This window comes from Manduca sexta, chromosome 3 (assembly GCF_014839805.1).
Source record: "Manduca sexta isolate Smith_Timp_Sample1 chromosome 3, JHU_Msex_v1.0, whole genome shotgun sequence".
NCBI classification, from domain to species: Eukaryota; Metazoa; Arthropoda; class Insecta; order Lepidoptera; family Sphingidae; genus Manduca; species Manduca sexta.
The window spans coordinates 6,494,976-6,513,743 of NC_051117.1; the positions used below are offsets into that span (position 1 = coordinate 6,494,976).

Genomic DNA, 18,768 nt, shown 5'->3' on the forward strand with positions numbered 1-18,768 from the left:
ATGATACAGAGTGAATGTGAGTTAACAAAGCGTAAAAATTTCAGCCCGTGCACAGAGAAAGAATGTATGAGAAGCAAGATATGGAAAAGCATTCAAAAAGTGATAGAGGGAACAAACAAAAATAATAGTTACACCCCAGCGCGAACGTGGGCCCGCGCCGAGCGTAAACATCGAAACAATGAATCGTGATAAATAAAAAATCAATAAAACAAATCGAAATCGGACAAAACATTAGAACTAAAATCAACGTGAAACTTAACCGACATTTTAAATTTTGTCTCTTTATTATTTGTATAGTATTTCTAATTTTTTACCTTCGAGAGATCGTTTGCGAAATACCCCTGTTGGTGCGCGCCGATACGTGGTAGCGTTATATAGCGCCGCACACGGTGAGCGTGCAACACACACAAACACACGAGAACAAAAACAATGTAGACACGCACAAAACGCACACACAGGGACGCGTCCCTTAGCTGCTCAGTGTATTTGCTATAAGCGATTGAGTCCCACAGATTCAACCCGAGCCCACTCTTCTCAACCATTTGTCAGTTTGTCAAAGTAAGAGATGAAAACTACGCTATTTATAATTTTCGAATGTAACATGCTCATCCCGTTGTCTATAAAAATGGGAGTTGTAATTCTAAACCTCTTGATTCGTTACTACCAACGATTATTATTAAATATAAACAAATCTATAATATTAAGGTATCGATCGAACTAGCAGTACACTAGTAAAACGTTTCAATATAATCAAAATTCTAACAACTACCGATCTCATGGAAGATTCTATTCGTACCTATTTACCTATGAATCGATGTCGTAATGATTTTGAACTAGCTCCATTACTATTGTAAATCTACGTTGATAATGTGTTGTAATGGAATATTGGTTTACTTTATGTCTTAACTTTTAACTGATAAGCGAAATTTGTTCTAAGCTGCCGTCAATTATCATAGCGCACTTACCTTTGTGGCGCAAAGCAATTACTTTGTCGTTAGCGAAAAGGCATACTCCATTGCAACACTTTACATTATTCTGATTATTACCAGAACCAAAAATCCATAAAACATCGTTAGCTATTTCTCATCTCGGATCATCAACCATTCTTGCTACATATTTATTGACATAAAATTTTCAAAATTGGTTCTGGTAACAATCAGATGTTTTAAAAATATCAAGCGTACTATATTAATTGTACCTGATATAGAGCACAGGAGACGAAGAGTTGGCGCTGAAGATGTGCTGTATTGATTAGTCATACCCTGGGTATGAGGTCTAGGCGCTGGCATACTCAGTGTGATAGCTTTGTGGAATTTCCTTCTTCGAGGCTCAACGGTCACCACGGGAGATACTGCTACTCCTCGACCGAGGAGTTTAGCAGTCAGCTCTGAGTCTATTATCTGGGCCTGCAAAGTATTGTCCTGGATACCTTCTGCCCTTTCACATTAGTACTTCAATTTCCAAAAGACCAAACATTGCTTCAAACATGCGTTCGTGAATAAAATTGTGCGGTGTTATATATTTATACTTACTTCATCAGTTTTCAAGATTTCTTTGTTCTTCATTTTCAAGCAAATAAGGAAAGTGGTGATAGCGGTTCGGTGCATAATTAAGCAAATATGAAACATTATGAAATCACAGTAAAAGCGTCAAAGGAAACACACTTTAATCGTCATACAGACGTTCGTCTATTTCTCACACATGCGCTTAAAATATGCAACACACGTCAACAACAAAAGCTATAAACATTATAAATAATGCAAATCATAATATATAAGTCATGCAGTAACGTTTGGTCTTTAGGAAACAAAGTACACAATGCATTAGACACTGGTCTGACGAAGCAAGAACAATACCCAATAAATTTAGCAAACACCTTAAACATACTTATATCTACATCATTATACGTCACTCCATATAATTAAATATATAATTCACACACTGTCTCGGATTTAAAATATTTTTCATGCTTTTTCTCGCCTAAAGACCAACTAAACTAATAACTAATGCGTCAGAAAACGCAGTGTGAGATAGATTCTAATGAGTGATTTCATATGATTCAATTTTGCTTAAACTGAAAACAATTTTTTTTTGCGAATTTAATCTTTATTGACAATTCTACATTTGATTAAGTGAATTCTAAATTTATTGGGTACACCAGACGGAGTAACGGCATTTATAATTATACGAAGTGATAAAATAATTCCTTAAATATATCACAATTGAAGCGAACAATATGATTGTAAATGATTAGATATGTCATAAATAATACATCATCAAGTGATGATAAAATAGGAAATATAATATTCCTATTGGATAGATTTCGCAACTCATCAATTTGACTGGTTTTTGAAATTCTATTATGAAAAGTATTTGGGTGTTTTAAATTTATAATTAAAACTTGATTCTGTATTATCTCAGACTATAAAATTCTTGTTTTTCCCTACGTGACCATATTCAATGCTTTTTACAAAGTTCCACGTAGTACTTTAAATTAAATTTTTATTGCTTTTATCTCTTTTTATTATATGGGATTACTAATTTCCGGTTTCCGGTTTTGAGTTGGTAGAGTCGGATTTACGACTTGCCACTTTCAATAACCCTTCGAAATATTTTTTAAAGTGCCCACTCTCGGTTATTTGGATATAAACATAAAAATATTATTTTATTGGGAAAACCCTGCTACTAACTACAATTGTGACGTCATTCGGCTGTTTTAGAAACAAGAAAATAAGATATTCGATCTATAAGCAACAGTCCATCAATGTTTGCGAAATCTTTCCAAAATCCTTAACTAACACATAATATTCAATATCCAAGATTATATAAAATACTGTTGAATACAAATAGTATACCTAAATTCCTATGGCAAACGGGTAAACCAGAAAAAAACTCCGTAAAAAAATAATACGTCTATAAAAAAAATATTTGGCATTGTTATTTGTACTTTTGGTTGAATGGATGACTTTATTACTAAAATATTTTTCGTATAAGTTGGCAGGTTCAGGATCATCATTATATTCATGGCCTTTATCGACAATTATGATAGACTTAAAATTCTTTTGCATATTATTGGAGATAGAATTTGTCTAATATGTATTCTTTATATGACTTCTTTGTCCTTATATTGCCTTCACTTTCGAACCAAAATCCTAAAAAAGTCTGAAAACATTCTCCTTATATATTGAGTTATCTAGTAATCAAATTCAGGGCCCATTTATTATTCTCTTCCTATTCTGATTAGGAAAATGAAAACCTCGCCATGTCGTGGCAGCTTGTACTGACAAAATTAACTTTAAAACAAAAAAGCAAGAATGGCAAAGCAAGTCTATTTTCCTGATCAGGCTACTACTACTTCCACCTCAAGTAAATCAATTTCGCCGAGCTGGTCTTATTTGGCATCCTGGGGATTTTTTTTGACCAACTGCATCCGTTACGTGGAGTGGAGTCCAATAGAATGTCGACTGACAAGTGATGATTAACCCTCGGTAGTAGACACAATTATGCCGGCCTGTTGGAACTGGATATACACAGCCTGATACCGGAACGTGACACATTTACATTTTTAACATCTTCTTTACGATGGTCGTTATCCGGGCGGATATAAAATATATCATACCACCAGCATAACCCTTGTCGATGAAATCAATCACTGTCATGCGTCAAACAATCAGAATAAATGACCGGCCATATTCCAGTTTGCTGTATCACTGTAATTTTTAGGTGTAACGTAGCATATTTCACTTATGCCTCCTTACAATTGATCCTGTGTTCTGCCAACTTATACCTGACTAGTTTTATCACGGACACAATCACTTTTGGCTTACGAAATAAACAAATCACTACAGTGAACACATTGCTAGAACTTATCTAGAAGATAGTGAAGATCATTACCGATGTTGCCTCTAACGCCATTTTCAATGAACGAACTCAATTTTTTGATCTATCTCAAAAATGGACCAATCAGAACATAGTTCTTTTTGACATGCGTACAAATGAGTTACTTTGATTGGTTCATTTTCGGATTCAAATTAAAGATTGAGATTGGGATCGTTTATTGAAAACTGCTGTTAGTGAATCATGACTATGAAAATTGCTAATGTCAATTGTTTTGTTACTTTATTAAGTGAAGTAAGTTTAGATGTACTAATCTTATTATGTTTGTTTCCTCGTATTCCTTGGTTATCTTATTACTTAATTCTAAGAATTTTGTATGATTACGTGTTCTTTTCGAATAATTAAATAATTTCAACAAAGCATTACAATTTTCACAGCACAACCTATTTTAACATGATCTTCACCAATTAATTTTAAATTTTTCACTAATTATATCATGGTAACTTTTCCAATATCTAGCGTCTACAATTTCGTATTTATTCATAAGCATTAATTACTGCCCGACCTTGTCGGATATAAATTCATACTACATCTAATAATACTACCAAATTAAAGAGAACCGTTTCTTCTTCGAAACATTGTTGACGGTGATCTTTTTTAAGTTTATGTCTTTCACTCCTTTGCGGGGTTTGAATAGGTTTACCTGGAGGCCGACTTTGATCTTCTTTGTGAGAGCGCCTTGAGGGAAGACCGCTTGTACTTGTGGCACAACCGAACTGGATACCATTCCACCTAGATATCATATTGTTTTAGCAAGTTGGACTTACCTCTTTTTTATTTGAAATATTAAGGTAAGGTGAATTGTTGATGTACAAACATGAGTCTTATGCAGTGTTAAAGTTCATTGATAGATACAAAAGATTACTAATTCATTGATACCACTGGAAATTTTGAAACTCAATTTTTTTCTGAAATTTTATTCCTGTCTTCTTCTCTTGTTGACTCCTAAATAGCAATTTTAACAAGGATCGAAAAATAAAAAAGACTGCAATTCATTGATAGCACTGGAAATTTTGTTTTTTTTTTGTCTGAAATTTTATTCTTATCTTCTCTTGCTGACTAAACAATGATTTTAACTATATTTAATTGGGTATCTATTTTAATCTTCATATTATATTGGAAGTAATAATAATAAATAATAATATCAGCCCTGTATTATATACTGTCCCACTGTTGGGCATGGGCCTCCTGTATATTGGAAGTATACATTCTAATTATTAAATAACCTCCTCCTTTTTTTGAAATCGGTTAAAAATAGGTGTCACTAAGTGTTACCTTCAGGTCCAATAGCATGCACCTCTTGTCTGATGCGGGAGATGACCGCGAAGTACTGCGGGAAGTCGTGCGTCAGGATCCTGGTGACGCGCGGAGCGTCCCAGCCTTTCTCTTCCTCATTGGTTTCTGTTGAAAATAAACCTGCGCTCATATACCGAGGCTATTTCAGTATAACTACTGGACATAATAAGACTTAATATCTCATGTCTCATGATAGCGAGCGCAATGGAATACCAAAAAATACTTTGTAATTTAAGGTGTTGGATGTTTCTGCTGTTTATGGGCAGTCTTATTGCTTACTATCAGGCGATCGGTAAGTTCGTCACGTCATTCAAAGCAAAATAAAATGTATTTTTTGTGATTGATGTCATGAAAACTTATGATTTTGTTACAGGAACAAAGCACTTGGTAAGAAATAAAAGCCTGTTTAGAACATTTACCACAATACAATTAGAATCGCTCTAGGAAAGCAATTCTTACTGTAAAATAAGATAGTTCAGCTTATTCTTATCCTCACAAACCGACGGACCATCAACAGTATTTATATGTCTGTTCCTCTACAGCGGTGAAAAAGTTGACGCCACTGTAGATGAACAAATGTTTGCGTTCCTCTATGGAAGGGGAAGATTCCCAGTCAGGCAGATGTTGCGCCTGACCGGCCGCGGCCCCTCCGACAGTTCCTATTCAGAGGTGGTATAATATGCAACGCGTCGCTCAAATTGTGCAAGTGTAATCCAGGATCGTCTGTCGCCATCTTGCGTGATTGCTATGCGATAAATCACTATAGTTGTGTCAATACCACATAGGTCTTCTCGAAGTTCCGCTGATGTTGACGAGATGGCGGTATGTATACTAATTTTACCGCTACATTCACTACTACTCCATGCTGCTCAAGGATTTCCAATCTAACCTTTCCATCATCAACATCATCAGGTACAATAATGATCTGACCTTCAATCTCGAGCGTCTCATGCAGGATGTCCTGCACGACGTCGTCGGTGGCGTCGGCGTTGTGTTCGCGCCAGCTCGAGCCGTTGTCGGAGCGCAGGATCACGATCTCGCGCTCCTTGCCGCGCAGCGACGCGTAGTGAGGGACTTCCAGTATCACTGGCCTGGAGAATGAAGGGGAGATTCAAATACATAAGATTTAGAAGTGAAAATAAAAATGAAAACTGTCTTTAACTATAACGCAATAAAGACTAATTGATATTTGTTTAAATCAGTGTAAAGAGTCAGAAGTGAAAAAAAATGAAAATACATAGTCTTTAACTATAACACAATAAAGACTAATCGATATTTTTTTTAAATCAGTGTAAAAAATTGGAATTGAGAAAAAAAGACCTAACCTTTACTTACAACCCAATGAAGACTAATCGATACTTGTTTAAATCGGTGTAAAGAATCAGAATTGAAAAAAAAAAGAAAAATATAATATATTCTTTAATTATAACACAATTGAGATGAATTGATATTTGTTTAAATTGGTGGACTTGAAGCGACGCAAGAGTAGAATATAGAATGGATACATACGTACATGCACACGTAGCGTGTTAAAATCATTACCCTACCTGTCTTCACTGAAGTCGGCTAAAAATATATTTAGTTTTCAAAACATAGTCGTATTACGAGTTACGGTCAACTCAGATATGGACACTAAGTTTACCTCATGAGATAGAATTATGTCTACCATGATCATAGACAAAGTCTTTACCGTTTACCTTTGAGGGTGAGGAATGAGAGTTAAGAAGGAGATTTTATAGGCTTCCATAAAGTAATAACAGCTTTTAAATATACGAATAATAATATAAACAAGCTTTTGCTTACGTCTCAGCTTACGTGAAAAAGTTTTTTTAGTATAAAAGTCCCGCTATATATTTTCTTGCTAGAAAATAAGCTATGCACCATTCCAGACTATAATCTATCTCTGTGCTATATTTCATCGAGAACCGTTCAGCCGATCTAGCGTGATTGAGTAACGAACATCCAAACTTTTCCATTATTTATAAGATTATTGTATTTATTATAGATTTGTAGTAGATTATTGTAAATTTACCTTTCAAGTGATCTAGCATGATGGAGTAACAAACATCAAAACTTTCCCATTATGTGTTAGATTATTGTATTTATTATACATTATTGTAGATTTAACCCGAGAAAAATTTAGGAAAAAATGGTTGAAATCAATGGTGTTGACAATGATAGCTTACCCCAAGAACTTGGCAGCGACAGGTCCCATCTCCAAGACCCTGGCGGCGAGGGCCTCGCCCTCCATCAGCGGCGGCATGTGGTTGATGCGGGATGGTTTTAAATATCTGTTGGAAATAGTTGAAGTTAACAAAATGAAACTGTTGATGTCAAGAAAAAAATATATATAAATTCAATGAATTTTTATGTAAGGCTTTGTAAGTACATTTAGAGACAAAAGTATCTGAAAAAATTAAACATTAAGTAAATTCAATTGAAATACTTTTCTTGTATCTAAAATAAAATAAACCATTTGAAGTTTATTTTAGTAAAGAATAAACTATTGCTTATACGATCACAATGGATTAAAGGCGATTTGAAATTTTAAATTTGTTCTGCTACTTTTGTGGCTGACTGTACATGCTCCGAAAGTCAATAAACAAGCGGAAGCCAAAATTTTATAAGGCATCAGATGCATATTATATAAGAAGGGTAAGGTATATAAAGCACGTGAAGTAAATAATACCAACTGAATAAAACAAAGAATACATCTTGTTATTATGATTGTGAATATGAATATACAGCATAATTAGATGTAGTTTGTGTCGAACCTGCAAGTGATCCTGGTAGGCTGCTGCGCGGAGAGTGGGGGGACGATGACCCTCACCCCACCACCGCGGCATCCTCTCATGGCTCCCCTCCACGGGCGTCCACGAGGAACGACACCAAGAAGCTGTTACGCAACAAATATAATTAGATTTGATACAAATATCACTACATAGTATAAAACAGAGTCGCTTTCACTGTCCCTATGTGTGCTTAAATCTTTAAAACTACGCAACGGATTTTGATGCGGTTTTTTTTAATAGTTAGAGTGATTCAAGAGGAAGGTTTATATGTATAATAACATCCATTGAATAGTGGAGAAATATTGCACCCGTGCGAAGCCGGGGCGGGTCGCTAGTAATAAATAATATAATAATATGAGCCCTGTATTATATACTGTCCCACTGCTGGGCATGGGCCTCCTCTACTATTGAGAGGGATTAGATCTAGTCCACCACGCTGGCTTAGTGCGGGTTGGTAGAGTTCACACACCCTCTAAATTCCTATAACAAACTTCTCGGGTATGCAGGTTTCCTCGCGATGATTTCCTTCCCCGTTAAAGTAAGCGATGATTCACAAAAAAATATTTTAGAAAAGTCAGAGTTGTGTGCCCGTGGTTTTGAACCTGCGGGCACTCGTCTTTGTAGTCCAACCCACAACCAACTGGGCTGTCGCCGCTTCTTTCGTGCAAGTATTAATATATTTTTTTTCTCAAAGATTGATTTGGATTGATTTTGAAATATGATGAAGTGTACTCACTTTTTCCACTGTAGCTTCTTCCTAGAATCCCATGAGAGATTGCGTGAACAAGAAGATTTACATTTTTACTTGGAATTATTCTGAAATGAATTATTCGCTGTCATAAAGTAAAATATATGCTGCTTTAACTCTAGTTCTTATATCATGCCTTATATTTTCAGGTCCAATGATATTATTATATAACATGCGTTGTCGCCTACTTTTTTATATGTGCACGGTAAAGAGATCCCACAGCACCTGATGGTAAGCGGAGTGGGGTCCAATAGAATGGCGACGGACGAGAGATGATTAACCATCGACGGTTGCCACAATTATGCCGGCCTGTTAAAATCGGATATACACAGGCTGATTTAACATCTTGTACGGTGGTCGCTATCCGGACGGATATAAAACATAGTTTACCACCAACTCCTCTTCAGACAAATGTATCAAACCATCAATGACATCATTTGAAGATAATTCAAAACTGGTTGATAAAATTTTGATGAATTGTTACTTACTTGGGTTGTGTGGGGTCCACGTTATAGCAGTATCCCTCGGGAGCGTGGGCGGTGCTGTACCGACTCACGCTCTTCACCACCACCTCCTGCTGCGGCTGGTACGGCATGCCGTTTACAGAACCTTGGGGAACATGATATGCCATAAAGCTTTGAATCGATCCTAATATCTTTTTGATCTACCACGAATAGATCAATTAGAGCAAATATTTTGACATGATTACATAAGATGCACTAATTAGAAGAAAGTATTTTTGTAATTCAAATCAATCAATTTTATTGGCTTATTATTGAGATTGGATCGAAGATTAGGATTGGGATCGTTTATTGAAAACAACCGTTATTTTGCATAACAAGATTTAGGAGGAGGAGGAGGATTTTTTATTAAGATTTATTTTATTTGTTGCGTTCCTCAATTCAAGAATGTCATTTGTTATTACTATTTATAAAACCAATTAGTTCATCGAAGGGCTTTTCTTTGGAATCAAATTCAAATTATTATGGTTTAGAAACTGATGTATTCTGAATCAAGACAATAATGTTTCTAACTTTACAATGGCCAAGTACTTTATCAAATTTCTCACCTTGTGAAATTTCCATGATATTCTTGTGGCTCATTGCAGATTCAGTTCTCTCGTCCTTGGTAACATCAATGGGCAGAGAGTCATCGCCCAATGATTTCATATCATCAGCAGTTAGGTACCGGTATGGTTGATCGTTCAAGATGGGGTCTTCGCCTGGATCGGAAACAATATCAATTACAGTATTAGGATAGAAATTTGATCTCTTGATAGTCAGAATTATAGCGAGCATTTTTAGATGGTTACTGGTAAAATCTGGAATGATTTGGTGATGTATTGATCATGTTTATTGTTGCTGACTAGTCAAACAATATTGCTAAAACTTAAATATTTGTAACAATGTTTGCTATAAAAACACCGAGCGTTTGCCACGTTTGATTTGTAGTTGTTTTTATTTTAGTCAATCTCGCTTTAGTTCCTAACAATATAAATAGATTCCCTAGTTAAATCTACTTTGAAATTTTCAAATTCAGGATAGAAGAATTTAAATAAAATATTACTGTTGATAATCCACTCCATCACTCATCATCTCAAAGTAACCATTTCCATCCCAGGTTTCAAGAGTCAAAACACTATACACTTCAAAACTCCTAATCTTAAAACTGCCCGTAATATTAAAATCTGAAGGTCTGACAATATCTTGCAGTGACAGTATTTATTTATTTGTTACTAGCTTTTGCCCGCGGCTCCGCCCGCGTTATAAAGTTTTTCGGGCTAAAGTTTTCCGTAATAAAAGTCACGCTATATATTTTCCCGGGAGCCTATGTTCTTCCCAGGGTCTCAAACTGTCTCCATACCAAATTTTATCCTAATACGTTGGGTAGTTTTTGAGTTTAACACGTTCGGGTAGACCGATGCAGCTGGGGACTTTGTTTTATGATATATTTTTGTAGAACTTTTTAAGAGGAACAATCCCGTCATACATTATTGTTGCATAACTTTAACCGTTTACGCAGCGCACGCAACAGAAGCTCTCAAAACTAATAAATTGTCCCCGTTTTTGCATCATGTTTCATTACTGCTCCGCTCCTATTGGTCATAGCGTGACGATATATAACCTATAGCACTCCAGGAACAAAGGGCTATCCAACACAAAAATATTTTTTCAGTTCGAACCGGTAGTTCCTGAGATTAGCCATTACTGCTCTGCTCCTATTGGGTATAGCGTGATGATATATAGCCTATAGCACTCCACGAACAAAAGGCTATCCAACGCAAAAAGAATTTTTCAGTTTGGACTGGTAGTTCCTGAGATTAGCCATTACTGCTCCGCTCCTATTGGGTATAGCGTGATGATATATAGCCTATAGCACTCCACGAACAAAGGACTATCCAACGCAAAAATATTTTTTTAGTTCGGACCGGTAGTTCCTGAGATTAGGCATTACTGCTCCGCTCCTATTGGGTATAGCGTGATGATATATAGCCTATAGCACTCTACGAACAAAGGGCTATCCAACGCAAAAATAATTTTTCAGTTCGGACCGTTAGTTCCTGAGATTAGGCATTACTGCTCCGCTCCTATTGGGTATAGCGTGATGATATATAGCCTATAGCACTCTACGAACAATAGGGCTATCCAACGCAAAAAGAATTTTTCAGTTTGGACCGGTAGTTCCTGAGATTAGCGCGTTCAAACAAACAAACAAACTCTTCAGCTTTATATAATAGTATAGATTAACAACTGAAGTTAGCTAAAATTGAGTTTCTCGAAGCCGACCACTATTTATGTACTATGCATTTTGAGACTATGCAATTTTGTCGCGTTCGCGATTCACTTTCACTTTTGTTGAGTTTCAGAACGCGATATTAGATCCTCCAACGCGCACGCGAATTTGAACTTTATGCAGCGGTAATAAATTACAAATTGACTCTCCATTTTATTTAGAAAACGTTTGTATGGGAAATAGAAAAATGCTGTTTTGAGGATTTTCCCGGCAATTATTCGAATTTTTCTCACCTTTTAAACCTTCCCTAGACCTCCACGAATAATTCAAGACCAAGATAAGATAAATCCGTTCAGCCGTTCTCGAGTTTTAGCGAGACTAACGAACAGCAATTCATTTTTATATATATAGACTAGCTTCCGCCCGCAGCTTCGCCCGCGTCGATTTCGGGTTTCAAAAATGGAGAAGGTGCTCAATTTGTCGGGATGTTTTTTTAATTTATGGGGGTATGCAGGTGGTCCGATTGTCCGGTCAGGGTCTGATGATGGGATCCTGGTGAAATCGAAGGAACTTTTAACCATTAAGGTTGCACACGAAATGACGGAAGCTTAAAAAATGGAGTAACTTCCCCCCTTTTTTCCAACATTTTCCATCACTGCTATGCTCCTATTAATTGTAGCGTGATGAAAAGTATACTATAACCAGCTCAGGAGTATGAAAAATAATTGTACCAAGTTAAGTTAAAATCCGTCGAGTAGTTTTTGTTTCTATAACGGTTATACAGACAGACAGACAGACAGACAGACAAAAATTTTACTAATTGCATTTTTGGCATCAGTATCGATCCCTAATCACCCCCTGATAGTTATTTTGGAAATATATTTCATGTACAGAACTGACCTCTCTACAGATTTATTATAAGTATAGATATGCAAAAGTAGCTTAAAAATTGTCCATAACGAAAACATGCATTTTAAAGTAAAACAAAAGAAATAATATCGTGAAGCCAACCAAATAACTAATGATATATTAAATTTTGTGACTGTTCAATTTAGTCGGGTCCGCGATATCACTTTTGTTGAGTTTCAGAACGCGACATTACATTATTATATTCTGTGCTCCAACGCACACTGCTTTGATGTTAGGAACACACCTACATTGCTTAGACAACAGTGATCTTTATACAATAGCAATAAAGCTCAAATTGACTCTACGTATTAGTTAGAAAACGTTTGTATGGGAAATAGAAAAATGCTGTTTTGAGGATTTTCCTGGCAATTATTCGAATTTTTCTCACCTTTTAAACCTTCCCTAGACCTCCACGAATAATTCAAGACCAAGATAAGATAAATCCGTTCAGCCGTTCTCGAGTTTTAGCGAGACTAACGAACAGCAATTCATTTTTATATATATAGATAAGGTACACCAACAGCACTACATATTACATCAAACAATATTAAAAAACAATAAGGTACAGCATCTGATATGTGTGCTACTAATAGGTGAACACAGCATTTACCACTAACAACATATTAGATAAGAAGAGTTAGAAGAGAAAATTATATAGTACTAAAAATATGAAATCAATGAGTAACGATTATATACTAAATAATTTGTCTATATACTATTGTGAACAATGTCATACAATTGGTAATAGTATCTCTACTTACCCCCCTCTTCCTCCGAGTCCGACATGAACGTCTCCAGCATGGTCTCCGGCGCGACCACCTTGTACTTCTCCTGCGACGCCTGCGCTATCGACGGCTCCGACACTTCCTTCAATGTCTCCATGACTGTCACGTAGCCTAACTTGGACGCTATGTCCAGTGGTGTTTGGCCGTTCTGTTGATCAATTATATGGCTTAGTCTGCTGTCCCACTGCTGGGCACGGGCCTCCTCTAATACTGAGAAGGTTTAGGTTTTTTGTCCACGCTGGCCTAGTGTGGATTGGTAGACATCACAAATTATATTGCAGATTGGTAGAGGGGACACATTTCTGAAATCATTTATCATATTTTCTAGAATGATGTGCGTATTATTTGTGTAATATTGCTTGCTTTAACGGTGAAAGAAAACATCGTGAGGAAATCCTGCATACTGGAGAAGTTCTCTATAGGAATTATGAGGGTGTGTAAAAAGGTTTAGTGCTTGTGATAATTCTGACAGAATATCATCTTTAAATGGTTTTGTTAAAGAACTCTGAAGATTCTATTTAATTGACCTTTAAATAAATAAGGTAAAGTGAATATAATGGAGAAGATTTCAGAAACTAATTAATTTTAAACTGTTGTATCGTCATCATCAGCCCGTTGCAGTCCACTACTGGACAAAGCCCTCTCCTAAGATACGCCATAGAGCCTGGTCTACTGCTTTATGCAACCAACGGCTGCCGTATCTTGTATGAGTGTTGTATATGATATATGAGATTTACGTTTCTTTTCTTTTTTTTATTACTTGAATGACGAGACGAACTTGTCGTTCGCTTGATGGTAAACAGTAGAAACACCATCCAACAAATTACAAAGTATTGTATGAGTAGTTTTAATTTATTAAATATGATGATTGCCATATTTTGGTTATGATCATAGAGGACAGAGATATAAGTAGACTTACTGTAGTTGTGGCATTAGCGTCGGCCTTGTGTTCCAAGAGGATGTTGACGATGTTGATGTGGCCTTGTTGCGCGGCGTGATGCAGAGCAGTGTAACTGTACCGGACACAAACAAACATACAATATACTGGTATGTAAAAAAAAATATACGTGTGCAGCAGTCACCTCACTGCACCTAATGGTAAGTGTAGTGAGATATACAAAGCTATTTCGCCCAAACTTATCAAGCCAGCCTTATGATCACTTTACGCCAATATTCTTCGAGATCTTCATCTATCTAACCTATTTTAAATGTCATCTAAACTCTATATCATCAGTCCATTACTAGCTTCATATATATTTTCACAACTAACTTCAAATTACCAAAGAACATCGATATTTATGTATGTACTACATACTATATCTGGATTTCCGAACAATCACTGTGTTCAATTAAAGTGTACTGCAATCCGGTATTGGTTGCCATTTTAATTATAGTCTATTTAAAGCGCTTTAGCACTGCAAGCTTAAAGTTTGGTTAGACGACATTGATGTTTTAGCGATGCAGCGATCTCTCAAAATCCAAATTTTGAACAAACAGTTTATATGGACGTCCGTGTCAATAGAATAAGTCAATGCCAAAGAATGATTAGTTTTTGAATATAATTCCCTTACCCATGCGTGGTCTGTGCCTTCACAGAGGCTCCGTTCTCGAGCAGGTACCTCACCATGTTGGCCTGGCCGTAGTGACTCGCGATGTGTAGAGGAGTGTACCCGCCCTTAGTACAGATGTCCACCTAGAATTAAGAGATCTTAATGATATATTTGTAAATAATGCTTTAAAAGGAAACGTAGGATATCCACCTGGTAATCAATTTGTAGATCTAAGTATACTTGCTGTAAATAATATTTTAAAAGGAAACGTAAAGACTCAAGTGGCAATAAATGATTGATTTAGATTTTTATATTGGCAGTTTCGTGTACTAATAGCTAGGTTATTAATGGAAACTATGTGCGATCATGAGTAACAAATGATGTATAAGAAATAAAATGAAACCCGGAAATTCATTATCATTACCAATCAAGTCTTATACGTTTTGTAGTAATATAAATAGACGCGATGTTAAATCGTTGGTATTAATAGGGCACGTCGCATTTTAATTAGTTACTCTTTTGCAAGCTGTCGAACTGAGTGGAGCTCCGGAAATAAATATAAAGCGTTCTGTAGTAAAGGATTCTGAAATGAAGGACGAGATGGAGTTTTACTCTCCCGATATGGAAGGTGATGATGAAGTGGAACCTTGTGACGTCGGCAGCGCTGATATCTCCAAAATAATTATTCGTAATCTACTTCTGCGTCCTATATTATCATCACAATAGACCACAAGTCATCCCTTACCTCAGCGCCATTCTTGACGAGTAGCTGGGCGACTGGCACCCTGTCCTCTTGAGCTGCTAGATGGAGTGCTGCGAGTCCGTTCTTCGCCTGGTGGTCTACCTCAGCGCCATGCTCCAGGAGTAGTGAGCACATTTCTGTGTGGCCCTGGACGAGGAAAGAGAAGTTTGAGAAAAAATTCTAGTATCTTTAAATTCAAAAATAAATTAAAGATGTTGGTATGCTAAAGTATACAATATATTGGAAAGTGTGAAGTGCTTGATTGAAACAATGTATACAATTTCTAAACGGCAAGAAGGCGTTAGATTTAAATAAAATAGACAAATACAGAATTTGTTAAAACTTCTAAAACAAATAAGCAGATGTTTGGGTTTTGTCTATATGTCTGATTTTATTAATAAAATTCCTATGCCCTTTCTCAGTTTAAAAGACTAGCCTACCAATTCAGCCAGAACATGGTCTTTCTGTCAAATTGGATACAAACCATTCAGTTATGAGTTTACTTCTAACAAATATCCAAATATTCACATTTATTACAAGATGTTTGGTTACCTGTTGAGCGTCACATACAACGGCCCGACTTTCTACGGGCTAAATGTAGAAAAAGGAACCCCTCTTCTTAGAACTTAGAACATTTACTACAGGCTCAGTGCAGAAAAAAAGAGCTCCTTAACATAGAACATACCTGTTGAGCGGCCAAGTGTAGTGGAGTGAAGCCGGCCTTGGACTCCGCGTTGGCGACCGCTCCGTACTCCAGGAGAGTGGCTGCCGTCTCCATTTGGTTCTTACGAGCGGCTATGTGTAGCGGCGTGTGGCCATTTTTGGCTACAGCCTGCGAGACATCCGGAATTATATTGATAATGAAAATTGTAGGATAGAGTTGTTTGACCCATCAATTCACCTGATCGTATGTGGAGTGGGGTCCAATAGAATTTCGATTGATGGGGGATGATTACCCCTCGGCAGTCGATATAATTATGCCACAACATATGGCGGTAAAAAAAATCTTTTTTAATTCAGACACTAAGTATGCAATTTTATGACCTAGAACAGAACATTTTATGATCTCTCTTATCAATATCCATATTATATACAAAGATCATTTAATTATTGTTCAATTCTAAGCTTTTACTCTCTCGCTCTTTCTCTTTATCTCTCTTTACTATGTCTCCAATATTTGAATTATCATCAAACATTATCTCAAATTTCAAAGAAATTTTCAAAGGACCTCCCTGTCCTCAACTATTCTGATAACCATTTCTGTAACAGATATAAGCCAAATGTCAAGTACCTTAGCATCAGCTCCTTTCTCCAGCAGTGTTGTAGCCACTGCCTGCTGGTCATACTGTGCCGCGACGTGAAGTGGAGTCATTCCGTTCTTCCCAGCCTGGTCTGGTGAAGCACCATGAGCCAGTAGAAGGTTTGCTACCTGCAAAGAATATGGAGATAGTAAACCAATGTGCGCTTGAAGTGTTTGTAAGAAGGTCAAACCAACGAGGGCCATATAATTACCTGATGATTGTAGCCTTAAATCTTTTCAGGAAATTCTGAGATGTTATTAGCAACGGTTCGAGAAGTGGAAGATACAAGAATACAAAAAATAATTGAGATAAAAGAAAAAGACATTAGTGTCTCTTAGATAATGTAGGTGGACTTTAAAATGACGTACCTTTAAGTTACCATATTTAGCTGCAAGATGTAGAGCTGTGAATCCCTTCTTGGTCGTTGCTGTGAGTGGAGCGTTGTGTTCAATCAAAGCTGCTGCCACCTGCAAAATATCCTATTCTTCAGCACACCATTCCGTTCATGGAACTATTTTCAATCGCGGGGGAAGGAGACTGATCCAAGCTTCAGCCTCACGCACACTATAAGTGACTAGGGAAAATAGAGGGCGCGTCTTCGTGGTAAAATGATTTATAGTAATATTACGTGTATAAAGTAAAGAGTTGATTTCTAATAACTAGTAGATTTCAAAATTAACTATTACGTCTCATCCTTCACATTTGACATTTATATCAATATCTTTTTGTATCAAACTATGAATTTTAACAATAGAGCTTCTATATTTTAATTGTCATACAATTTATTAACAACATTTCTATGACTCACATCATGGTTATGTTGTTTAGCAGCAATATGGAGAGGGTTGTAGTGGTCTGCAGTGATAGCCCTGACATCAGCCCCGTGCTGCAGGAGGAGTACTGCGATGTCCACGTTCCCAAGCCTGGAGGCGATGTGGAGTGGAGTCTGTCTCTCCCGGGCTTTGGCTTCTACGGCGGCTCCGTTGCGCAGGAGTATGCGGATTATGTCGGTCTGATGGAGAAATATGTAAATTGTTTGATGGCAGAAAGAGAGGTTTTCGTTATTCAAGTTCGGTAATATGTGTAATGATATCAAATCGCTCATAAAGGTTAGTTAATAAACCAATCATTGACTATAGTCAACGTAATTTAGTTATAACTAAAGACCTTATGTCGGTTTACAAAATAAATTATAAATATACATTGCTTCTTTCTAAAATGAACCGTGTAAATAAAGAGCTCCATTGTGAAACTTAATGATCGTCTATGACTTATTATGTCTATATAAAGGAAGATAGATGGCCGCTCGGATTCAGTGGAATCTTCAATATCCATTGTAGCATGTTAGCATTGCTAAGAATCCATATAACAATTCTAAGATAGTTTTTATTTTCGTACCTGATTAGCCCTGGCTGCAAGGTGCAGTGGCGTCTCACCCCTGACGGTGGGCACGTCAGGGTTGGCCTCATGCTGCAGCAGGTAGATGACGATGTTCATGCAACCCATGAACGCTGCCACGTGAAGTGGAGTCAGTCCTGACTCTGTTGTTGCTTGTATACCTTCGAGAAGGAATTAATTTGGTATTATACATAAGGCAATGACGTTATTTTTTTTTTATACGCGCACGATAAAGTGAGCCTCTTCACCTGATGGTAAGTGGAGAGGAGTTAAATAGTATCGACTGACGAGAGATGATTACCCCTCGACAATCGACACAACTATGCCGCCCTGTTGGATAGGATCAGATATACACAGGCTGATCCCAGAATGCGACACTTACGTGGATCACTATGGCGGGTTTATCACTTTGTGTACAGTGGTCGCTATCCGGGCGGATATAAAATATATCTACCAGCGAGATTTTCTTATCTTCGTATGGTGACGCAGAAGTGCTACTAGTTCACTCACACTTTAACAGTATTTATAAAAAAAACTTGATAGAGGCGACCCTATCAGGCAAAAAATCCTGAACAAATCAGATGTTCTTGTGGAATTGGAAAAACATAGTCCAGAAA

At 36.8% G+C, this 18,768-nt stretch overlaps 1 protein-coding gene across 1 annotated transcript in view; it reads right to left on the reverse strand.

Annotated features, from left to right (window-relative positions):
- The window catches only part of LOC115451861 (ankyrin-2), a 54,971-nt gene that overhangs the window by 24,580 nt on the left and 11,623 nt on the right, over nucleotides 1-18,768 (reverse strand). Inside the window, 19 exon segments of the mRNA XM_037438897.1 lie at nucleotides 1,199-1,406; nucleotides 4,541-4,629; nucleotides 5,173-5,298; nucleotides 6,124-6,284; nucleotides 7,380-7,484; nucleotides 7,968-8,053; nucleotides 8,056-8,089; nucleotides 8,722-8,742; nucleotides 9,222-9,342; nucleotides 9,803-9,955; nucleotides 13,137-13,308; nucleotides 14,080-14,173; nucleotides 14,732-14,853; nucleotides 15,456-15,599; nucleotides 16,138-16,284; nucleotides 16,744-16,881; nucleotides 17,122-17,220; nucleotides 17,562-17,765; nucleotides 18,152-18,312. Coding sequence (XP_037294794.1) covers nucleotides 1,199-1,406; nucleotides 4,541-4,629; nucleotides 5,173-5,298; nucleotides 6,124-6,284; nucleotides 7,380-7,484; nucleotides 7,968-8,053; nucleotides 8,056-8,089; nucleotides 8,722-8,742; nucleotides 9,222-9,342; nucleotides 9,803-9,955; nucleotides 13,137-13,308; nucleotides 14,080-14,173; nucleotides 14,732-14,853; nucleotides 15,456-15,599; nucleotides 16,138-16,284; nucleotides 16,744-16,881; nucleotides 17,122-17,220; nucleotides 17,562-17,765; nucleotides 18,152-18,312 — 2,385 coding nt within the window.